The sequence below is a fragment of the Ostrea edulis genome, chromosome 7 (assembly GCF_947568905.1).
Source record: "Ostrea edulis chromosome 7, xbOstEdul1.1, whole genome shotgun sequence".
NCBI lineage: Eukaryota > Metazoa > Mollusca > Bivalvia > Ostreida > Ostreidae > Ostrea > Ostrea edulis.
The window spans coordinates 71,016,482-71,043,321 of NC_079170.1; the positions used below are offsets into that span (position 1 = coordinate 71,016,482).

The following is a 26,840-nucleotide window of genomic DNA, read 5'->3' on the forward strand; positions in this document are numbered from 1 at the left end:
TACAGAAAGATAATTTAATCCTGAGATATGATGTTATGTAATCAACAAATAATCAATAAGAGTAACAAATGCACAACACAACCTGGCAAGAATTCGTGGCATTTCAAAATCCTCGTAACATGTAAACAATGATCACTAACACAATGACAATCATTACAACCTCTATTCTTAATTAATCAGTCATAATTAATCAGTCATAAATACTGTGTGTTTGGATAAAGTAAACTTGCGTAACTGTATGTGTTAATATTTACCGGTGTTTTTGTCAGTAATCAATCAATGCTGTTTCGATGTATCTTATTTCTCAATAAAAATACTGACCTTTCAACTCCACATCAAAAAGATACACATTAAAAATGACAAAAATAAAAGAATAAATGTCTACGATGTCAGATTTTGGGGGATACAAAAACGACAGGAAGCATGAGTGACGCGATTTTCCCATAATTTCCCTTGTCTATAAACCCTCCTCATACAAGCACTCTAAACATTTATTACTAATAACAAATGGCATACATAATGATGCACCTTCTCTGATCTAAAATGAAACTTAAAACTGACATAAAATGTGCTAACGAACTTTAACAATTAGTTTTTTCCAGACGGTCACATAAACCTGGACTATACAACATGCAGTCATGGATTTCACAAATATACACCTTCAAAATAATTAACCTGGAATGTAAATGTTTCACTTAGAATTAAGTCCTTAAACATAGCACCTTGTCAACAATACAGCACCCTAATACATAATGTGTAGGAATATGCACAGTGTAAAATCATGTAAAAATACACAAAATATAGGCCAGAGTGCTAAGCCAAAAAATCTTATTGCTCCGCAAAACTGCAGTGCTACCTAGCACCATGAATGTAAATCAATTTAAAAAGTAAAATTGTTAAACATCAATACATAAAATCTGATGGTTAAGTGTGATTCATGATCACACCTTCAGGAGAGGTTGATTTTAAAACAATAATTTATCGACGGAGAACCTAATGCCGAATCTATACATGCAGTTTTTGATAATTCAATACACCCTCCATCAGGTTTGGCGTTAATTTCATAGGAAATGTTAACTGGTACATTTAAAACATTGGTCCCACCAACAGAAGGGTAAAAGACATGTTTGATAAAATACAAACTGTATCTGATTGCCAATGATATATATATATATATATATATATATATATATATATATATATATATATAATTCAATAAAAAAAGCAGGAAAATATACAGTTCCAAAATATATTTAAATCACTAGCGCTTTCTGGATTTTAACATCCATCCTCAGGTGAATACAAATTAATAATCATATATATATATATATATATATATATATATATATATATATATATACACACACTTTTTCCCGCATATATTGCAAATAAACACCTATATTGAACCCTCTCAAAACAATCAAAATACATAAAAATTGTTTCTACAAAATCTATGACATGCATTTGATTAGACAAAATAAGAAGTGGACATATCTACTCTGCATAGAGATTACAAATCTGTTAACATCATAATTCCTCTTTTGATTCTCTCCCTTCATAGGGTTGGGATTTCTTTCTTTTATCACCATAATACTTGGATTGTCTCCCTTGCACAAATTTGGGATGAGCTCGTACATGGTCAGCAGCCTTAAAGATCAGTCTCATGAACTCACTCACATCAAACTGGTAATTTGTAAACTTTGCATGGGCCCCAAGTGTTGGGTGATGACCCTGAAACAGAAATGTCACCAAGGCCATTCTTCAAAATGTTTGTAGTCCCACAGAACTATGTAGAAATGTCACCAAGGCCATTATTCAAAATGTTTGTAGTCCCACAGAACTATGTAGAAATGTCACCAAGGCCATTATTCAAAATGTTTGTAGTCCCTCAGAACTATGTAGAAATGTCACCAAGGCCATTCTTCAAAATGTTTGCAGTCCCTCAGAACTATGTAGAAATGTCACCAAGGCCATTCTTCAAAATGTTTGTAGTCCCTCAGAACTATGTAGAAATGTCACCAAGGCCATTATTCAAAATGTTTGCAGTCCCTCAGAACTATGAACAATAAAAATCATTTCTGGTTCTAAAATCAAATAAGTGTTTAAAATCTCTGAAATCAATAATTTCCATGTTAAAAAAAAGTCAGAAATGAAAGTAGCTAGTGTTTATTCTTTCTATGTAACAACAAACCCCCTTTGGTATACTTGATTCCAGGCACTTTGCGTTGAGGATGAAAAAAACAGCATCACAGATTTTAAGTGATGATTTTAAATGATTTTTCTTTTGAATGCTATAGCGTTTATTTATTGTTGAATTGATGCACAATACAAATCGCTTTTACTGCGTTTCCTTACATTGTGTGTTGAAAATGACACAGGAGTCAGAAATGTTAATGAAGCATCGGGTAAGTTATTTTTATTGTACTACAGTGTATTTCTTACATCCAAAGAAATAATGACTACACAAGTGTGCGACAAGTTTGTGGCGACCAATCGCTGTTCTGCACGATCATTCAAAATAATAACAAAAGAAAACTCAAACATACGCAGGTACAAGATTTCAATAAACGTATTACTGAATGAAATGCCTTTGTAAGAGATTTCAAGCGATTTCCCAGCAATTTTAAACATATTACGCATCATGATTGCTTGATGGTATATTTTGATTCTTCATTAATACGACAATAGAATTCTCTATGTCTGATCAATATAATACAATTTAAATAAGAATTTAAGTATGCAAGTAAGAATTTCCACATATTGTCTGTGTCTGTGGATGTACAGTACCAGCAGCTTTATTCTTGACATTTCTATTGTGTTCTTTCAGGCACGTATCCTATCCTATCATGAGTGTATCCTATCCTCTCGTGCTTGTATCCTATCCTCTCGTGATTGTATCCTATCCTCTCGTGTGCATATCCTATCCTACCGTGTGCGTATCCTATCCTATCGTGTGTGTATCCTATCCTATCGTGATTGTACCCTATCCTATCGTGTGTGCGTATCCTATCCTATCATGTGTGTATCCTATCCTATCGTGAGTGTATCCTATCCTATCGTGATTGTACCCTATCCTATCGTGTGGGTATCCTATCCTACTGTGCATGTATCGTGTTTTATTGTTTATCATGTCAAGAATAATGTTGTTGGTTTTTTTTGTAAGTACTGCAACTTAAATTTACACCCCAAAAAAATTACTGCATAATGGGTATTTTCTGTAAATGAAAATTTTTGCATGTTGATCCCTAAAATGTAGCACATTATATTCTGCATTTCCAATTCCTGCAGTTGCATTATTCCTGTATTTGTCTATATCTTTATTTTGCAATAGTAAATTTTGCACATTTTTCCTATCCACAAAAAATTGGACAACCACAAAAAATACCCGTTATAAATACCCATTATTATAGTATGTCTATGGAGTGAGAAAGATGATGAATACTGACTGGAAATTAGATAACATTGATTGATAATGTGTTCCTTGTTGAAAATTCATTGTCATGATAATGGAATAGTTTTTACCTCATCTTCTTGGATAACTTTGGACCGTTTCTCCCATGTCATGTAGTGAATTCCCCGTGACCTTGCAAGGTCACGATAGCAATCCCTATCCTCACAATTGTACCTTAAAAAAAAGATATTATAATTCATAAAATTCAGACAGGTAAAACAATTGTTTTCTTTCCAATGGCAACATGTAGATTATCTATTCAAGATGTAAGGCAATACAACAAAATATTGACTCAATTTGGAAAATTTTCTAATGCAAAACCATTGTTTAAGCTTTATCTATGTATAACACTGTTCCGATATAACAGCAGAAATTGCCTGTAAACTTAGAGATCTACTAACAGCTCAATGACCACCGCCCAGTCTGGTTGAAAGAGTAAGTGTGTCAGACCCGCTCCGTGCATACCGATGAAAATGTCACTGTTGTGGGAAGTCTGCAATACAACATTCTGAATTACATATTGTTCATACTAGTCCATTTTTCTCACTAATACCAATGGATGACAAGTGCTGCTAGAAATAATTCAATGTGTGATGATGCATCAGGTTCATTTAAATCACATACCTCCATCTGCTTCTTAAACGGCATATTCCTGCAGTAAAACGAAAAACAAAAGTAAAGTTATTACAATATCTAAAATTAGATTCTGAAATAATCTGGATCATTTCAATGTTTGTGTATACTTCTGACAAACATCTGAATGCTGAACTCAAAGTGAGGCTTATCATGATTCCAATAAAGATTCTGATTGGCTAGTTCAAAAGGGGTAATCCATAGAAACTACCTTAAAGAGAAGTCTAGAAAGTTTATATAAGCTTTCATTTTCCACTGAAAAAAAAAAAAATTCAGTATTTAGACCAGTATTTCCTCCAGAAAAAATGTTTACAGACTCTTCCCAGCACAATCATTGGAGATCACATTTATTTCATGATCGAGACCTTATTTTTACATGGATAGAAAGATGAATTTATTCACAAGACATTTCTTTCAGAAATTATTTATTGCTAAGTCTTCTATGTGTAAGAGTTTGCAAGAATAAAATTTTCACAAATGTTGGTCTCGCAAAAATACTATTCTCACAAATACAACGTGACCTACAGTATAATGGAAGTCGAATGTGATGCCTGAACTGACCCTGGTTTAAAAAAAAAAAATTCACGTACCTCTGATGAAGAATCATTGTTTAGATTTCATACAAGAAATGAACGAGATTCTATTAGACAAAACCACAAACATATTTTCTTTCAATAGTGTCCGTACAAGTTTCATTATTATAGTATCATTCTTATTGGGAACTTGTTTCTTAAGAAAACATCCAGTTGTTTGTAGGGAGTACAGTGGAATCATTAGATTTCGTGGGAGCTCACATATTGTGAATGTCGTGGATATCTCTATCGCATGAATTTCAAACCACAACAAAATAAACAACCAATTTAATGTTTCATGTAGAGAAACCATATCTACGATATTACACCCCAACAGAACAGATATTACATTCCAACAAAACTATGAAATCTCAATACGAAATCTCAACAATCCACAAAACCTGGTCCCGGGCACAAATCTAAAGAACTCGACATTACACCCCAACAGAACTATTACATCTCAACAATCCGCAAAACCTGGTCCCGGGCACAAATCTATAGGACTTGACATTACACCCCTACAGAAAACCTGATCCCGGGCACAAATCTAAAGGACTCGACATTACACCCCAACAAAAAAACCTGATCCCGGGCACAAATCTAAAGGACTCGACTCATTGCATGATCCTAACTAATCCTGAGAGCATTTTGATGATTTCACGTTTTATTACAGCATACCCTTACACCTGGACAGATCTATAAAAGCGACATTGAACACAATGCAATTTACATTGGTGTCATATATACTTTACCAGTCATCTAGACCTAACAGTACCCATAATATGTAACCAACATTATATCCATAATATGTAATCAACATTATATCCATAATATATAACCAACATTATATCCATAATATGTAATCAACATTATATCCATAATATATAACCAACATTATATCCATAATATGTAATCAACATTATATCCATAATATATAACCAACATTATATCCATAATATGTAATCAACATTTATACCCATAATATGTAACCCACATTTATATCCATAATATGTAACCAACATTTATATCCATAATATGTAATCAACATTCAAATTAAAATGTGCAAATTTGCAAGCATTATTACCTGTCATAAGTTACAACTTGGACTTCAAATTCTCCCACCATCTTCATGGCCCCCATCAGCTAGAAAAATTAAAAAGATATTAGTTGTCACTGAGATGATGAAATTGCTAGTCATGCATTCAACAGTGTCTTCATTAAAACATATTATGGATTCCCCCTCTCCCTTTATAAAGATCTCCTTCTGTAAGAATGAAAATGTTGGATAAAGATCAACAATTTTGAATTAAAAACGTTTCGTAAATTGAGAATTCTGGATATGAAACCTATCATTTGAGAATTCTGGATTAAAAACACCTTTTGTTACAATGAGAATTCTGAATATCAAATCTGTCTTTTGATTGAAAATTCTGGATATAAAACCCTTCTTTAGATTAGGAATTCTGGATATCAATCTGCATTCTAAATCAAATTTCTAGATCACACTCACCTCCTCTTCATTAAGAATGTTCCTGTACTTTGTTTTTCTGGACAAAAGGGTAATTCTGATTTTGTTTTCCTGTAAGTAAACAAAAACAACTATTGTGAATAGTACACAAATTTCAAAAGATGCATCAATAATGAATGTCACACGATACGACTTATATATCATTGATACACATCAAACGACATGACTTATAAATCATTGATACACATCAAACGATATGACTTATAAATCATTGATACACATCACACGATATGACTTATAAATCATTGATACACATCACACGATATGACTTATAAATCATTAATACACATCACACAATATGATGACTTATAAATCATTGATACACATCACACGATATGATTTATAAATCATTGATACACATCACACGATATGACTTATAAATCATTGATACACATTACACGATATGACTTATATATCATTGATACACATCACACGATATGACTTATAAATCATTGATACAGATCACACGATATTACTTATAAATCATTGATACACATCACACGATATGACAACTTATAAATCATTGATACACATCACACGATATGACTTATAAATCATTGATACACATCACACGATATGACAACTTATAAATCATTGATACACATCACACGATATGACAACTTATAAATCATTGATACACATCACATGATATGACGACTTATAAATCATTGATACACATCATACGATATGATGACTTATAAATCATTGATACACATCACACGAGATGACTTATAAATTATTGATACATATCACATGATATGACTTATAAATCATTGATACACATCACACGATATGATGACTTATAAATCATTGATACACATCACACGATATGATGACTTATAAATCATTGATACACATCACACGATACAATGTATGACCCTGGTGGTGGTGACAACACTCCTTCACTCGGTGCAAGATACTCAATCTCAGTCATAACAAACCAGCTGGTCAGAGGCAATCTTTCTGCTGGAGCTTTAACTATTTATTCATTACAAAGTTATGCAATGAAACAATATTTTCAACTATCTTTACTAGCCAATTTGACTTTGATATTAATCCAAGGTCATGACATGTTTTGACATAATAAACCTTTATGCTTCATACTTGAACGAACTCTTGACCTCCCTCCAAGTTTTTGGACACAGGTGTTTTTTTTTACTCTGTGACATTGCTTATAAATATATTATAGTTTGGCATCATAACACACTTTTGGTAAAAAAAAAAACAAAAAAACAACCGTGAAATGTAAATTCTTGATTCTTCTCTTTTTTCTATTTAATTGATCACATCAAGATCTACCTAATAATGGATTTACTCACCAATGGTCCATGTTGAGTGAGTTTGAGTCTGTGGGCCAAGTGTTGATTAAAAGCTTCAAACAAGCTGCTTCCTTGGCAGCCCGGCACCTGTGAACAAAAATATAAGTATTCTTATACAGATATCTCTAGAGGAAGACAAAATCTAAGTATTCTTGTACAATATTATCTCAAGACTGAGACAAAATATAAGTATTTTTATACAAAGTATCTCGAGACCGAGACAAAATATAGGTATTTTTATACAGAGTATCTTGAGACCGAGACAAAATATAAGTATTTTTATACAGAATATCTCGAGACCAAGACAAAATATAAGTATTTTTATACAGAATATCTCGGGACTGAGATAAAATATAAGTATCCTTACACAGAGTATCTTGAGACCAAGACAAATAAGATATGATTATAATCTACCGATTATAAAGTCTACCAAACAAAGTTCTGGCCGTATAAAAGTGGCTTTTTTTAACTGTATCCTTATACAGAGTATCTCGAGACTAAGACAAACTATTGGACTGTATCCTTATACAAAGTATCTCGAGACTAAGACAAACTATTGGACTGTATCCCTATACATAGCATCTCGAAACTGAGACAAACTATTGGACTGTATCCCTATACATAGCATCTCGAGACTGAGACAAACTATTGGACTGTATCTCTATACATAGCATCTCGAGACTGAGACAAACTATTGGACTGTATCCCTATACATAGCATCTCGAGACTGAGACAAACTATTGGACTGTATCTCTATACATAGCATCTCGAGACTGAGACAAACTATTGGACTGTATCTCTATACATAGCATCTCGAGACTGAGACAAACTATTGGACTGTATCTCTATACATAGCATCTCGAGACTAAGACAAACTATTGGACTGTATCCCTATACATAGCATCTCGAGACTGAGACAAACTATTGGACTGTATCTCTATACATAGCATCTCGAGACTGAGACAAACTATTGGACTGTATCTCTATACATAGCATCTCGAGACCAAGACATTCATCCTTCAGAAAACATGTACATGTAATTAGTAACAAGTGACTTTACACCATTTTAAAAAATTATTTACAAAAAAAAAACAAACTATAAACATTAAGTTATGTTTCATAATGTGGGCTGAAATTTCAAAGTGAACCAGGCTACCTTATAAAGCACATTTGTGTTAGTATTGCTGTAAGTACTTGTAAAGCACATTTGTGTTAGTATTGTTGTAAGTACTTGTAAAGCACAATTGTGTTAGTATTGCTGTAAGTTAGAACACATCGTTTCTCTGTATCATCTTACTAACAACAGCTTGTTCAGAAATTCATTACTTTTAAACACATTTGCAGTTTTAGGAAACCCTAGTTTATACAGTTGCTAATCTGAATAAAATAAGATTCTTTGATCCTTTCGCGTAGACTTCTACATGAGCTGACCACAGGATTCTATTTAATTAATGATACTAAGTTTATTATAGTAGATCCAGCTTTAATTGTTATTTAAATAGATCTACATATTCACTGAATCTTTCCCGGACCATAGGATCTTATTTTAATCAGACAGAGTTTATTATAGCAGATCTAGTTTTAATTGTTATTTAAATAGATCTACATATTCACTGAATCTTTCCCGGACCATAGGATCTTATTTTAATCAGAGTTTATTAATAGCAGATCTAGGTTTTATTGTTATTTACATAGATCTACTTATTCACTGCATCTTCCCCATTAAACTACATAACAAGCTCTGTGTTTTCTTCCACACTCTAAATTTACACAATATATTTTTAACAAGGTATTAATTTATTTCAGAATAATTATATTACCCAGAAAGCAATTAAATTTTGATTTCAGCCATAGTGCATGTTAGTTAGTAAATAAGTACATTAATTTTTTAATTTTCTTGCAGAGTGATGCACTAACTCAGGGTAGGATGTCTACATTTCAGTTTGAATCGCGGTAATAATATGAACAAAGCGAAATTATCGAGCATGCGCAGAAGGGAAAAGTCAGAGATGGGTTAGTGTCATGACCGTCAAGGCACTAACCCTTCTGTGACATGAAAACAAACAGAAAAATTAACTAACCCCCATATCCCAACATTACAGTAGGCTAACAGACAATGAAACACAACTTGTAAACAATAAAATAATAAACAAAAACAAATAAACACTGAGAACATTCCATTAATAAGATTACATTCAAAGTTTATCAGGTGTAAAACAGTTAAAAAAAAAATTCTTGAAATGAAGAATTACTATCCTGAGTTAGTGCATCACTCTGCAAGAAAATTAAAAAAGATAATGTACTTATTTACTAACTATAATGTCATATCTCACCCCACAGAGTAACTCTTACCAGTGTCTGGTTATAAAACATCTCATATCTCACCACACAGAGCGACTCTTACCAGTGTCTGGTTATAAAACATCTGGTATCTCACCACACAGAGCGACTCTTACCAGTGTCTGGTTATAAAACATCTCATATCTCACCACACAGAGTAAATTTTACCAGTGTCTGGTTATAAAACATGTCATATCTCACCACACAGAGTAAATTTTACCAGTGTCTGGTTATAAAACATGTCATATCTCACCACACAGAGCGACTCTTACCAGTGTCTGGTTATAAAACATGTCATATCTCACCACACAGAGTAAATCTTACCAGTGTCTGGTTATAAAACATGCCATATCTCACCACACAGAGTAAATCTTTCCAGTGGCGGGTTATAAAACATGCCATATCTCACCACACAGAGCGGTCTAAATCTTACCAGTGTCTGGTTATAAAACATCTCATATCTCACCACACAGAGTAAATCTTACCAGTGTCTGGTTATAAAACATCTCATATCTCACCACACAGAGCGACTCTTACCAGTGGCTGGTTATAAAACATGTCATATCTCACCACACAGAGTAAATCTTACCAGTGGCTGGTTATAAAACATGTCATATCTCACCACACAGAGTAACTCTTACCAGTGTCTGGTTATAAAACATGTCATATCTCACCACACAGAGTAACTCTTACCAGTGTCTGGTTATAAAACATCTCATATCTCACCACACAGAGTAACTCTTACCAGTGTCTGGTTATAAAACATCTCATATCTCACCACACAGAGTAAATCTTACCAGTGTCTGGTTATAAAACATCTCATATCTCACCACACAGAGTAAATCTTACCAGTGTCTGGTTATAAAACATCTGGTATCTCACCACACAGAGCGACTCTTACCAGTGTCTGGTTATAAAACATCTCATATCTCACCACCCAGAGTAACTCTTACCAGTGTCTGGTTATAAAACATGTCATATCTCACCACACAGAGTAAATCTTACCAGTGGCTGGTTATAAAACATGCCATATCTCATTCTGGGTAATAGCGGAAAGACAGCATCTCGAACACACAGCTGTTGATTAAAAGAGACGGAAAATAACGTTAATACTTAATAACATTCAGAGTGAGAGAGAGAGAGAAGGAAAATAAGGTTAATACTCAATAACATTCAGAGTGAGAGAGAGAAGGAAATAACGTTAATATTCAATAACATTCAGAGTGAGAGAGAGAGAAGGAAAATAACATTATACTCAATAACATTCAGTGAGAGAGAGAGAAGTAAAATAATGTTAATACTCAATAACATTCAGAGTGAGAGAGAGAAAAAAAAATAATGTTAATATTCAATAACATTCAGAGTGCTGTATCATAGAAAGGTAATATTACAGAAGACATAGTGGGATTATAGCGTACATAACAGTGTGACGCCAATTCAAGAGATTTATATACTTGTTATCAAAGAGTCTTTTCTAAGACAGGGGATGTGATCAGAAAGAAACATGCAAAACATAAAACAGATATTGCAAAACATAAAACAGATATTCCAAGGACTCAGGAGTATCTGTTACATGCAATTCAACTAATCTATAACATCCTGAGATCCCACAAAACACTACTGTACCTATAACATCCCAAGATCCCACAAAACACTACTGTATCTATAACATCCCGAGATCCCACAAAACACTACTGCATCTATAACATCCTGAGATCCCACAAAACACTACTGTATCTATAACATCCCGAGATCCCACAAAACACTACTGTATCTATAACATCCTGAGATCCCACAAAACACTACTGTATCCCAAGATCTCACAAAAACAGTATAGTATCTATAACATCCTGAGATCCCACAAAACACTACTGGATCTATAACATCCCGAGATCCCACAAAACAATACTGTATCTATAACATCCCGAGATCCAACAAAACACTACTGTATCTCGAGATCCCACAAAAACACTATAGTATCTATAACATTCCGAGATCCCACAAAACACTACTGTATCTATAACATCCCGAGATCCCACAAAACACTACTGTATCTATAACATCCCGAGATCCCACAAAACACTACTGTATCTATAACATCCTGAGATCCCACAAAACACTACTGTATCTATAACATCCTGAGATCCCACAAAACACTACTGTATCCCAAGATCCCACAAAACACTACTGTATCTATAACATCCTGAGGTCCCACAAAACATTACTTAGACAGGACTTAGAGAGATGTGATCATTATACTGTATAAAGGAGGACTTAGAGAGATGTGATCTGGATACTGTATAAAGGAGGACTTAGAGATGTGATCTGTATACTCTATAAAGGAGGACTTAGAGAGATGTGATCTGTATACTGTATAAAGGAGGACTTAGAGAGATGTGATCTGTATACTGTATAAAGGAGGACTTAGAGAGATGTGATCTGTATACTCTATAAAGGAGGACTTAGAGAGATGTGATCTGGATACTGTATAAAGGAGGACTTAGTGAGATGTGATCTGTATAGAGAGATGTGATCTGTATACTGTATAAAGGAGGACTTAGAGAAATGTGATCTGTATACTGTATAAAGGAGGACTTAGAGAGATGTGATCTGGATACTCTATAAAGGAGGACTTAGAGAGATGTGATCTGGATACCCTATAAAGGAGGACTTAGAGAGATGTGATCTGTATACTGTATAAAGGAGGACTTAGAGAGATGTGATCTGTATACTCTATAAAGGAGGACTTAGAGAGATGTGATCTGTATAAAGGAGGACTTAGTGAGATGTGATCTGTATACTGTATAAAGGAGGACTTAGAGAGATGTGATCTGTATACTCTATAAAGGAGGACTTAGAGAGATGTGATCTGTATAAAGGAGGACTTAGAGAGATGTGATCTGTATACTGTATAAAGGAGGACTTAGAGAGATGTGATCTGTATAAAGGAGGACTTAGTGAGATGTGATCTGTATACTGTATAAAGGAGGACTTAGAGAGATGTGATCTGTATAAAGGAGGACTTAGAGAGATGTGATCTGTATAAAGGAGGACTTAGAGAGATGTGATCTGTATACTCTATAAAGGAGGACCTAGGAAGACAAGGTGATTTGACATTGATAAGAACATGAAAGATCTAAGATTGTCTAGGAACCCAAACACATCAGACATCACACAGAGTTTGTACCCCCTGATGTAGACCTAACACACACATCAGACATCGCACAGAGTTGGTACCCCCTGATGTAGACCTAACACACACATCAGACATCACACAGAGTTGGTACCCCCTGCTGTAGACCTACCACACTTCTATACATACAAGGATGCTCAATACATACAATGTAGTAACTGGAAACTGTATTGTACACACACAGGAATGAGGCTATATTCTTCTGACTATAAAATGCAAGCAAGTCTCAAATGACAACAAAACGTTCACCAGAATTTAACACGAACCGCTCACTAAATTTGACTTACAATTTTCTTGTCATACTGGTGTAATCTAATTATAGGATAATCGGTGAAAGCCTTCCACATTTCTGCGAACAGGTCCATGTATCCCATGTTGCTCTGTAACACAATCCTAATCAATGCCATAATCACTATATACATGTACATTTGTATATACTTTACAGCAAAAAACATTGTGTCCCTTTTGTTTACAGGACTAGTAGATCCTACAAATCAGTACATCAAGTTAGCTGTGGATTACAGAATAATAACCCTTTTTTTAATTTTCGGGGGTGTGGGCCTGTACTTGTGGATTACAGAATACTAACCTTTTTTTCAATTGTCGGGTGAGTGTGTGTGTGTGTGTGTGGGGGGGGGGGGGGGGGGGTGTACTCTCCTTTTCTCTCTACAATTTGTGAATTTTATCATCTTATCCCAGTAAAAATCAATTTACAAATTTTACAAACAATTGGACACATGTACACTTTCCGGTTGGGGAGAAAAGTTGTCTTTTTCACACAGGAAACTGTCCAGTCCCAATGACAAAGAACTGAGATCTCTGCTTCTGTAAAAACAGGCCTGACATAAATTCATCAGTTCAATCTCATGTTGTGAGTGTAGGCTTGGAAAATGTGATCTTTTGATGCTTGAATCAAAACTGAATGCAACTGGCAGGCTTCTTATTTTCTTATTCTACATTTATTTAGTATTATGTTGCAGGAGTTACCTCTCTTTGTTTGATATGCATTAAATTTGATAATCATGTAGATATTTTACTTCCTACAAATCAGAAGATCTATTTTCTTTGGCCCAATGATCAATCATCTTTATCTAGCTGAGGTACCATAGATTATAATTCAGAGTCTAATACCTTGTCGCAAGAGATGATGGCAATCATACGAAAATCAGATGTTCAGTCAGCTCTGGTTATATTATAGAACAACATAAAATTACATTCTACTAAAGCGGATCCAAGATCTGATCTTATAAAAAATGGTTTGGCCACAATTGCAAGAATTGAATGAAAGATGTCTGTATGGTTACCATGGAAACATACCGTATCCCACATCACAACGTACACATCTGTGGAGAACGAGTTGTTAAGGTGATTGGAGGCATACAAGTTAATGAAGTCACAAAAATGGTGGTACATATTGATTCCTGTAAGACAAACACACGAGTGAATCGGATTGCATCTGAGTGAATCTGAGTGTTACATAAAATGGAGGAGATGTCCTCTCTGCAGTTATTTTTTCTTTGCACTACCAGTCAACAATGCTCACCTGCATCCAACTTCATGAAATACGTTGGTTTGTCAAGAACGATATCACATCGGCCATCTTGAATTGGACGGAAAGGCAGAGATGAAAAGTGTTCAACTTCAGCAAACCTACAATTTATTACAATTTCAACAGTGAAATAGTATAACTTATCCATTAAATAAAACTAATATTTTCACAAAGCACTTGTGAAAATATAAAAAAAAAATCCTGTAATTCTTGAGAAATAAATTCCATATCCGACTACAAAGCACTGAATATCCTGTATGTATTTCACATGAAATATAAATGAATAAATACATCGGGCTATTTTTGGTGTAAAATAATATTTGACACTTATGTATGTCGACTATGAAATTCTCAAAAACATTTTTCATTAAAAATAAAATCTCCTATGTTATCTATCCTTTCATGAGAAAAAACTAACTCACATATATATAAGTACAGAGAAATTAATCTAAAGCAATTTAACCCAGTTTGCAAGAATGAATCTACATAAAGATGTCCCGATTTCCATTAGTTTTGTTGTGCTTTACCGCTACATCGCGTTACAGTAGATTTGTAATTCTTCTTTACGGTAGTTTTGTCATGCTTAACCGCTGTATCACGTTACAGTAGATTTGTAATTCTTCTTTACAGTAGTTTTGTCATGCTTTACGGCTACATCGCGTTACAGTAGATTTGTAATTCTTCTTTACAGTAGTTTTGTCATGCTTTACGGCTACATCGCGTTACAGTAGTTTTGTAATTCTTCTTTATGGTAGTTTTGTCCTGCTTTACGGCTACATCGCGTTACAGTAGATTTGTATAATTTTTCTTTACGGTAGTTTTGTCATGCTTTATGGCTACATCACGTTACAGTAGTTTCGTCATGCTTTACGGCTACATCAAATTACACTAGATTTGTAATTCTTCTTTACGGTAGATTTGTCATGCTTTAGGGCTACAGCGCGTTACAGTAGTTTTGTCATGTTTTACAGCTACATCACGTTACACTAGTCTAAGATTTGTAATTCATCTTTACGGTAATTTAGTCATGCTTTACGGCTACATCACATTACAGTAGATTTGTAATTCTTCTTTACGGTAGTTTTGTCATGCTTTACGGCTACATCGCGTTACAGTAGATTTGTAATTCTTCTTTACCGTAGTTTTGTCATGCTTTAAGGCTACATCACGTTACAGTAGTTTTGTAATTCTTCTTTACGGTAGTTTTGTCATGCTTTACGGCTACATCGCGTTACAGTAGTTTTGTCATGCTTTACGGCTACATCACGTTACGGTAGTTTTGTCATGCTTTACGGCTACATCACGTTACAGTAGATTTGTAATTCTTCTTTATGGTAGTTTTGTCATGCTTTACGGCTACATCACGTTACAGTAGTTTTGTCATGCTTTACGGCTACATCGCGTTACAGTAGATTTGTAATTCTTCTTTATGGTAGTTTTGTCATGCTTTACGGCTACATCACGTTACGGTAGTTTTGTAATTCTACTTTATGGTAGTTTTGTCATGCTTTACGGCTACATCACGTTACAGTAGTTTTGTAATTTTTCTTTACGGTAGTTTTGTCATGCTTTACGGCTACATTACCTTACAGTACATTTGTAATTCTTCTTTACGGTAATTTTGTCATGCTTTACGCCTACATCGCGTTACAGTAGTTTTGTCATGCTTTACGCCTACATCGCGTTACAGTAGTTTTGTCATGCTTTACGGCTACATTGCGTTACAGCAGTTTGGTAATTTTTCTTTACGGTAGTTTTGTCATGCTTTATGGCTACATTACGTTACAGTAGATTTGTCATGCTTTACGTTACATTACGTTACAGTAGATTTGTCGTGCTTTACGGTTACATCACGTTACAGTAGATTTGTCGTGCTTTACGGTTACATTACATTACAGTAGTTTTGTCATGCTTTACGGTTACATCATGTTACAGTAGATTTGTCATGCTTTACGGTTACACTACGTTACAGTAGTTTTGTCATGCTTTATGGTTACATTACGTTACAGTAGTTTTGTCATGCTTTACGGTTACATTACGTTACAGTAGTTTTGTAATTCTTTACCAGGACTGCAGGGCACTCTTGTGTTCCCCCTCCGCTTTCAGAGCTTCTGTATCTAGGTCACAGTGACCTCCAATCAACCCCGTGTTAACCTCATCCTGTGTATTACCCAGACTCGTATCAAACATGTTTTCTTTAAATCTATAAAAAAAAATGAATTCTAAATATAACTCAATAAAATGTACTCCTGTACTGTGTAGCATGCAATTACTGTTGATGGACTTTTTTAATCATTAAATGTTAAAATTTACAGAATGAAAGTAACAAGAGGCCCATGGGCCACATCGCTCACCTGAGTCACCTTGGTCCATATCAGAAGACTTTCTATATATATTTGCATGTAAAACTGTAGTCCTTATTATGGCCCCAACCTACCCCTGGAGGCCATAGTTTTTGCAAACTTGAATCTACACTATGTCAGAAGCTTTCATGTAAATGTGAACTTCTTTGGCCCAATGGTTCACCAGAAGAAGATATTTGAAGATTTTTCCTATATATTTGTATGTAAAACTTGATCCCCCCTTGTGGCCCCATCCTACCCCCGGGGGCCATGATTTGAACAAACTTGAATCTGCACTATATCAGAAAGCTTTCATGTAAATATCAGCTTTTCTGGCTCAGTGGTTCTTGAGAAGAAGATTTTTGTTTTTTTAAATTCCTATATATTTGTATGTAAAACTTTGATCCCCTATTGTGGCCCCATCCTACAACAGGGGGCCATGATTTGAACAAACCTAACTCTGCTCTATGTTAGGAAACTGTTCATGTGAATATCAGCTTTTCTGGCTCAGTGGTTCTTGAGAAGAAGATTCTTAAAGAATGTCCCTATATATTTGTATGTAAAACTTTGATCCCCTATTGTGGCCCCATCCAACCCCCGGGGGCCAGGATTTTAACAATTTAGAATCTGCACTATATCAGGAAGCTTTCATATAAATCTCAGCTTTTCTGGCTCAGTGGTTCTTGAGAAGAAGATTTTTAAAGATTTTTCCTATATATTTGTATGTAAAACTTTGATCCCCTATTATGGCCCCATCCAACCCCCGGGGGCCAGGATTTTAACAATTTAGAATCTGCACTATATCAGGAAGCTTTCATATAAATCTCAGCTTTTCTGGCTCGGTGGTTCTTGAGAAGAAGATTTTTAAAGATTTTTCCTATATATTTGTATGTAAAACTTTGATCCCCTATTGTGGCCCCATCCGACCCCCGGGGGCCAGGATTTTAACAATTTAGAATCTGCACTACCTAATAAAGCTTATCTATAAATTTCATCTTTTCTAGCCCAGTGGTTCTTGAGAAGAAGATTTTTTAATGACCCTACCCTATTTTTGCCTTTTCTTGATTATCTCCCCTTGGAAGGTGGCCTGGCCCTTTATTTTAACAATTTAGAATTCCCTTTACCTAAGGATGCTTTGTGCCAACTTTGGTTGAAATTGGCCCAGTGGTTTTTGAGAAGAAGTTTAAAATGTTAAAAGTTTACAGACGGACGGACAGACGGACGGACGCCGGAATACGGGTGATCAGAAAAGCTCACTTGAGCTTTTAGCTCAGGTGAGCTAAAAACCTGTGAAACAACTGAATTGTTTGATGGGTGCCAAAATTACCAAAAGATAAGGCACAACACTTCATGAAATAAAACAACAGGATTACAATTATAACCCAAGTGAAGATTTTCACAAATCCCACCATATCTCTCATATTCTGTTAGAATTTCACACTTGTACCTCTCTTGTCCGGAAAACATTCCAGGTTTGGTGAAATCAAAGTAAAGGTTCCTCCCTCTACAAAACCTCGCGTAACGCACACACTCCAGGGCAGAATCCTCCTGTAACAGTCAATCAATCAATCAAATGCATTCTCTCAGACATGAGTTAGCTCAGTTCAATATAACGGATCCCGACAACACGACAAGATAAACGTTAATCTACCGGTGTTCTAGGTACACAGATCGTCTTCAGCTCTCTCCTCCTCTCCAGAACGTAACCAAAGTCCACAGATTTCCAGAAAAGCTCTAGCTGGGATGCTTTGTCTTTTGTCCTGTATAAAATAGATATACACATTCAGATAAGTTCCAGCTGGACGCTTTGTCTTTTGTCCTGTATATAATAGATATACACATTCAGATAATGCTAAATAACTTTGTATGTCTATATATTGTATTCATTATGCTTTTATTCCTTGTAACGCTGCGACCCGAGTTCGATCCCAGTCAGATCGGCAGTGGTTGTATGTGATAGGGTATGGCGGTCGCCCGCTCGGACACATGGGTTTCCTCTGGGTACTCCAGTTTCCTCCCACATTAATGAACCCCTAGCGCAAACATCCGTGCATCAAAGGATCCTTGGAAATAAGCTTTCAAGCTTTCATGGTATATCCTTGGTATTTATGAATGTATGTTTGTATGTTTGTATGTATGTATGTATATACCGAATAAACATTTATTTTCATTTAACCCTACATCAATTTGAATGCTTAAGGCTTTGCAGCACACATAAATAAGTAAAAGTTACATACCATCCTTCGCTCAAACCTGGACAGGAAGTAGAATTCAGGCGACTATTCGGGTCACAGAAATCTTCATAACCCAGACACTGGGTCTCAGATAAAAATTCCTGTAAATGATATACAAACACTGGGTCTCACTTAAAAATTCCTGTAAATTATATAAAAACACCGAGTCTCACTTAAAAATTCCTGTAAATTATATCTCAAACACTGGTTGTCTCTGTAAATTATATACAAACACTGGGTCTCAATTAAAAATTCCTGTAAATTCTATACAAACACTAGTTATCACATAAAAATTCCTGTAAATTATAAAAAACAATGATTGAAATTTTAATGGGGAAAATAAAGGGGGCTCTTGGGCTTCACCTGAAATCAGTAAATACTGCGTGGAGTGGAGTGTCTATAATTCTTTCAATAAAAAGTATAACAGATCGGCATTGTGGTTCTTTTTAACTTTGACATTACTAACCTATAAGATCTGGGTTAATGTTTACAACTTCATGCCACTCATTTAAATTTCCTGATTTTCCTCGAGTCACTTGTTTGACAATGGCCTCAAATATGAAAAACAACCAAGATTCTTAAACTGAACTTGACATATGTCACAATTGGATATATATAATACACTGGCAGTGATTTTTATTTTTGACATGCTAGTATGATTATGATTTTGTGACATACTGGTATGTTTATGATTTTCTGACATGCTGGTATTATTAAGAATTTTTGACATGCTGGTATGAATGTTTTTGACATGCTGGTATAAATATAATTTTAGACATGCTGGTATGATTATGATTTTGTGACATCCTGGTATGAATGTGATTTTTTGACATGCTGGTACAATTATGATTTTTTGACATGCTGGTATGATTATGATTTTTGACATGCTGGTATGAATGTTTTTGACATGCAGGTATAAATATAATTTTTGACATGCTAGTATGATTATGATTTTTTGACATGCTGGTATGATTATGATTTTTTGACATGCTGGTATGATTATGATTTTTTGACATGCTGATATGATTATGATTTTTTACTGGTATGATTATGATTTTTTGACATGTTGGTTTGATTATTATTTTTTGACATGCTGGTATGATTATGGTGTTTTGACATGCTGGTTTGATTATGATTTTTGACATGCTGGTATGATTATGATTTTTTGACATGCTGGTTTGATTATTATTTTTTGACATGCTGGTATGATTATGGTGTTTTGACATGCTGGTTTGATTATGATTTTTTGACATGCTGGTATGATTATGATTTTTTGATAGGCTGGTATGATTATGATTTTTTGACATGCTGGTATGAATGTTTTGACATGCTGGTATGATTATGAATTTTTGATAGGCTGGTATGATTATGATTTTTTGACATGCTGGTATGAATGTTTTGACATGCTGGTATGATTATGATTTTTTACTGGTTTGATTATGATTTATTGACATGCTGGTATGATTATGATTTTTTGACATGCTGGTATGATTATGGTGTTTTGACATGCTGGTATGATTATGAATTTTTGATAGGCTGGTATGATTATGATTTTTTGATAGGCTGGTATGATTATGATTTTTTGACATGCTGGTATGATTATGATTTTTTTACTGGTACCTTATATGGGCAATTATCCTCCTCATGGCACCTCTGCTTGATTTCTGGGTTGTTATTAAAAAAGAAGGACAAGTGGCTCCTTGGCAGGTTGTAGTCTTCCCAGCATGAAACAGCACACACTAAAAGAAACAATACGACTTCCTGTCCTGCTGGTCTCATTCTGTCATGAAAATAAAAATAAATAGGAATCAGTTTATCTCATTGCACTTTTCTCACATCAAGTATCTCATATCAACAACATTATATTAAATACCTTCAAATTTTTTTTTCAAAGAACTCTACTAAGTCGAAAAGAAGTTAAACTAAAATTCATCGTGTTCATTTAGAATTATCAGGACTCTCCAAGAAAGCATACCTAATTACCCTCTTTGTACGTGGCACACCGACACACTCTCTCTCTCTCATCATAAAATGAACGAGAAATTATCAAGTAACAAGGAGATTTAACACAGAATAAAAACTACAATAAAAATCCCCATTTTGACTTAGATGGCAGATGTGAGTGGATCACAGAAAATGTCACAGATGTGGAGAACACAAAACATGAAAGATAACACCATGTTACAGTTAACATCACTTCAAAATGAAACTCAACAAATTATGATTCATTACAAATTCTATGCATTTGTCCAATCCTTGGTAGATATTTTAATTACTCTGAAATTGAGCTAAATGGAAAGTCCATCTTCGCTAGCCAAGGGTTTAAGATGAATCCCGCTCCGCTTCTCTACAAACTCTTGGCAGATTTAGTGCAATTTTCGTAGCTTTCAGTGGCACCCTCTAGCGGATGGAAGAAAACAACCCTGTTTGGATTACATTATGCTTATCCAATGAAAATGCGTGTTTCAGCTACTGTTTAAAAGTTGTTTAGAAATGGATGTGCTCAGAGAGTAACACAATGTGGTATGCAAATCATTCAAAATATTAATAATGAATTTAACTATCTCTTAATTGCATACTTGAAAAAGAAATCAGTGAGAATATTATTTAGAAAATAAACATGTGTGAACTCATGAAATATATGTAGTTGTTGAGTCTACGTCTAAAAATAACCCCACGTGTGTAAGGTGAATTCCAAATTGAGGAAAATAGCTCTGATGCAACTGTATAAATCTGGGATAAAACATAAAACAACGAATTACAAGGGATGTTTAATATTAAACTTATGGTACGGTACTGTAGTAAATTAAATGCACTTCTTTACGCATGCATGCAGATAGGAGTCTGAACTGCGCACGTGGCATCATTGGTTTGAATATGTATTTGATACACGGCCGAGGGACAGTTGTAAGTATTTAAATTCCTTTGTTTTGCACGTGATCTAACGTAACACGTTCTCTGATTGAGCAGAGGACTTTCCCTGCGTCCAATCATATGCTGAAAGTTCAGGCTACGAAAATTGCACTAAATCTGCCAAGGGTTTGTAGAGAAGCGGAGCGGATCGTAAACCTTTGGCTAGCGAAGATGTGGAAAGTCAAACTTCCTGAAAGAATTTAAACAGTCAAATACAATGCTAAACTCTCTTACATGTATGTATTTAATGGTGGAAGGCTGGAATAGGAGCCCTGATTAACTTGAGACAAACAAAGAACTGGTGAGTATTTTTATTCTATATTACTAGTTCAGGTTGATTTCCATGCATGGCCATCATTCATAGATATCAGACACTGTCTCATGTTAATACAAAAAATGAACAAAATCCAATTCTGGGATTAATTTGCCTTTCATATTTTGAAATTTATCGGTGATCTATACCATCATTGATCAAAATAACGATGACAACCGGGGATGGGTGGGGTGGAAACTGTTCCTCATTCTGTGAAAACATTCATAAACCTGACAGAGGACTATATCATACATTTAACTCATCATGTAGGAAACCTGACAGAGGACTATATCATACATTTAACTCATCATGTAGGAAACCTGACAGAGGACTATATCATACATTTAACTCATCATGTAGGAAACCTGACAGAGGACTATATCATACATTTAACTCATCATGTAGGAAACCTGACAGAGGACTATATCATACATTTAGCTCATCATATAGGAAACCTGACAGAGAACTATATATATCATACATTTAACTCGTGTAGGAAACCTGACAGAGGACTATGTCATACATTTAACTCATCATGTAGGAAACCTGACAGAGAACTATATCATACATTTAACTCATCATGTAGGAAACCTGACAGAGGACTATATCATACATTTAACTCAACATGTAGGAAACCTGACAGAGAACTATATCATACATTTAACTCATCATGTAGGAAACCTGACAGAGGACTATATCATACATTTAACTCATCATGTAGGAAACCTGACAGAGGACTATATCATACATTTAACTCATCATGTAGGAAACCTGACAAAGAACTATATCATACATTTAACTCATCATGTAGGAAACCTGACAGAGGACTATATCATACATTTAACTCATCATGTAGGAAACCTGACAGAGGACTATATCATACATTTAACTCATCATGTAGGAAACCTGACAGAGAACTATATCATACATTTAACTCATCATGTAGGAAACCTGACAGAGGACTATATCATACACTTAACTCATCATGTAGGAAACCTGACAGAGAACTATATCATACATTTAACTCATCATGTAGGAAACCTGACAGAGAACTATATCATACATTTAACTCATCATGTAGGAAACCTGACAGAGAACTATATCATACATTTAACTCATCATGTAGGAAACCTGACAGAGAACTATATCATACATTTAACTCATCATGTAGGAAACCTGACAGAGAACTATATCATACATTTAACTCATCATGTAGGAAACCTGACAGAGAACTATATCATACATTTAACTCATCATGTAGGAAACCTGACAGAGAACTATATCATACGTTTAGATATAGTCTTTAAAACTATCCATATCTTGATGTCATTAGCGAGCATTTTGAGATCGCACTTCACTATTTAAAGTCTTTGTCTTTCAGTGCAGAGTGCTCTTCAAGTTTGCTATTAAAGCTTGGGAGTGAACCTGATCCTCGAGCACAAACACCGACTTCAAAAAAAGTATTCAAGATGTCTGCTGCTTCTTGGTCATCCTCCGTCAACAATCTGTCTGTGTAACACCAAATTTCATCTTTTACTTGTCTCTCACATATATACAACTTCTTTGGTTGGTCTTTGAAAGACACTATCAAATTTCTTTCCTATTCCAGTTTTGCCTTCTTGCAGTAATCTTGAGCCAGATTTCTCTGTTTCTTATACTCGTCATACTCTTTCATTCTTCCTAGCTGTAGATATCTCTTGTAGAGTTCATATTTCTTCTTCACACTCTTACGTAATTGATTTGTCATCCATTCAGGACACCCCTTCTTTTTCTTAGTTTTTTTTTTTTATTGGGATGCGTTTGGTATATAATATAATACTGTCAATTATATCTCTAAATTATTTCCAACTCTCCTCTGTATCTTTATTCTCAAGTTCACTATCCCAGTCGGTTGCAAATAAACCTCTATTCATAGCCTCGTAGACTCCTTTCCAGTAGTTTAAACCCCTCTGAAGATGGTCTCTTTTACCTAAGTGTGTAACTAGTGTCCAGGTTTGACCTACGTGATCACTTTTCCCTAAGGGTGCTATTGATTCCAGATCGGTTACCATATTTTCTCCATCAGTAAAGATTAGATCTAGAATGTTTTTAGTCTGACCCTCATTGAACAGTTCTGGCGGGCATATTCACATGTTGACAAAGCTACGTGTATAACTTTGAGTTTTGTCTACGAATTTATATTCAAAACTTTCTTTCCCACATCTGGTGTAGCAATTCACAAAGTCTACATTAGGTATAGATTGACATCATCCATGATCAGCATGTGAGTAGCCTTTTCTGTTCTCTGTCGTATTAGATGGAGAATGATAACAAACTCCAACTAATAGTGTTTCTATAAGGTCAATTTTACACCAGACTGAGTCATCAAAATTTACCATCTTTAAGGTTATCACATGGCATTTTCAAAGAATCATGGATTAGTGATTAGTGACAAAACTCCAACTCCTTGAATATCTTTTCTATCCTGTCTGAAGATAGAACTGTCTGATTTCAACAAGTCATCTGTCACATCTTCCATGGCCAACGTCTCAGTGATTTCAACTACTTTGAATTAATTTCAACTCATGAATAACAGTTTCAAACTCACTATATAATACTATGTTTGTGTATAGTAACAAGGAACAGAATAAACGGAACTTTATGAACATGGTGAAGCAGCTGCATATTTACATTGCTTGGAACTTTGGAACAGTTGCTTACATCCAATTGGGGTCTCGGCTGCCCCTCCAATGAGTGACAATTTGACCCTGCCACTTTCCTCATCTCCAGCTCTTCGTGTAGTGTTTTCAATCGCTTCCACTCCAAAGTTTGATGTAGCATCCCTTCCATCTTCCTTCCTTGCTAATTCCTTTAGTTTGATGGATGCTCTGACTAATATTTCCTTTTATTTCTGATTTTTCAGCATTACCCGTAAGGGGTATTTCTGATCTTTTTTTCTGGCTTCCAAGCTGTACCAGTTTCTCAATTTCACAGTCCCATGTCACTGACAAGCAGGGTTGGCAAAAAAGTGGTCAATATGAGTATTGACCGGGCTGGTGGTCAATACTGGTTAAAACCGGTCAATACTGGTTGATTGAAAATTGTTTGGTCATTATAGTCTGTGTTGTTGGTTATTTTAAATGTTTCAGTGGCCATTATGGTAAATACTGTAATTCATAACATGCACTATCAGTTTATAATATACTTGCAAGTCATAATATTAAATAAATAATGTAAATGACTCAATTAAATAGGGGAAGATATAAAAGTTTATTGTAAAAATTAAAAACTGTTTCGTGGCCATATTACTTTGGCACTGACAACAGCATTGCAGTCTTTACATCTTGCTGTGGTCTTGTTGTTGTCCTCAACAATATCATAGAAATTCCAAAATGTTTTGTGGAAGCCATAAATAGTATGATGGGGGAAGTGTTTTCTATTTTTGTTCAAATTCTTTAGTTTATCAAGAACTACCTATTGTTTCAAATCTTCATTTAACTGTTAAATAAACATTTTAGGGGGGGGGGGGTGATGTTTTCATAACAATAACATGTACACTGGTCCTCTCTGGTCCCAGAGTATGCTAATTAACAACTGTCAACTCTGTTTCCTGTGCTCAGGTACATCTCCTGCTCTGTACATTGCAACACATTGTTTATCTACAGCATCAGTCACCCAATTCATATTAAATCACTGTGTTTATTTAATGTCCTGTTATTCTTAATTTGTCCAGGTACATGTATAAGAAGATCCTATTGTCTAGTTATGCTATATGTGACCCTCTTTTCTAGTTCTGAAGATATTATGGTCACAGTTTCAGCAAACCAAATATATTAAACTTATGAAATTACATCTAATTATCTAATGAAAATTATTGATAACCAATTGATCCATATATCATAATGAAAAGGCTTAATTTATCTTTGCAAAAAATATACAAAAATAGGAAAATGGACAGTTTAAATCTCAATTGACCAGTATTGACCACTTAGGGAGTATTGACAGGGACGGTTAAAACCGCTGGTTAAAACCGGGGACGGTTTTAACTGCCCAACCCTGCTGACAAGCTTAACAAGTTTCTCAATTTCACAGTCCCATGTCACTGACTAGCTGCCTATCATGCTCTATTCTATGCTAGTCACTGACTAGCTGCCTATCCTGTTCTATTCTATAGTCACTGACTAGCTGTCTATCATGCTTTATTCTATGCTAGTCACTGACTAGCTGTCTATCCTGCTCTATTATATGCTAGTCACTGACTAACTGCCTATCCTGCTCTATTCTATGCTAGTCACTGACTAGCTGCCTATCATGCTCTATTATATGCTAACATCTTCATCTCATCTCTATGGTAGTCCACATTACATTTCCTTTTCTCTCGTTCAAAATATTGTTTCTCATCAGCTTGATATGGTCAGCAATTTTCTAACTTTCATTATAACTAGCTACAACAGTCTATAGTCTATGCAATTTT

At 34.8% G+C, this 26,840-nt stretch overlaps 1 protein-coding gene across 4 annotated transcripts in view; it reads right to left on the reverse strand.

Annotated features, from left to right (window-relative positions):
• The window catches only part of LOC125653958 (EGF domain-specific O-linked N-acetylglucosamine transferase-like), a 27,359-nt gene continuing 519 nt past the window's right edge, over nt 1-26,840 (reverse strand). Inside the window, exons 1-17 of one of the 4 annotated variants that reach the window (XM_056145257.1) lie at nt 25,088-25,763; nt 20,782-20,941; nt 19,165-19,262; nt 18,579-18,687; nt 18,375-18,475; nt 16,651-16,788; nt 14,580-14,686; nt 14,354-14,457; nt 13,324-13,416; nt 10,849-10,920; nt 7,504-7,590; nt 6,167-6,235; nt 5,741-5,799; nt 4,076-4,103; nt 3,853-3,944; nt 3,523-3,625; nt 1-1,731 (exon numbers count right to left, since the gene is read on the reverse strand). In XM_056145257.1, coding sequence (XP_056001232.1) covers nt 1,528-1,731; nt 3,523-3,625; nt 3,853-3,944; nt 4,076-4,103; nt 5,741-5,799; nt 6,167-6,235; nt 7,504-7,590; nt 10,849-10,920; nt 13,324-13,416; nt 14,354-14,457; nt 14,580-14,686; nt 16,651-16,788; nt 18,375-18,475; nt 18,579-18,687; nt 19,165-19,262; nt 20,782-20,940 — 1,623 coding nt within the window. In that variant the 5' untranslated portion in view covers nt 20,941; nt 25,088-25,763 and the 3' untranslated portion in view covers nt 1-1,527. Of the gene's footprint in view, nt 1,732-3,522; nt 3,626-3,852; nt 3,945-4,075; nt 4,104-5,740; nt 5,800-6,166; nt 6,236-7,503; nt 7,591-10,848; nt 10,921-13,323; nt 13,417-14,353; nt 14,458-14,579; nt 14,687-16,650; nt 16,789-18,374; nt 18,476-18,578; nt 18,747-19,164; nt 19,263-20,781; nt 20,942-25,087; nt 25,764-26,840 lie in introns of those variants that run through there. The other 3 variants (XM_056145256.1, XM_056145258.1, XM_048883636.2) reach the window with 3 other exon arrangements.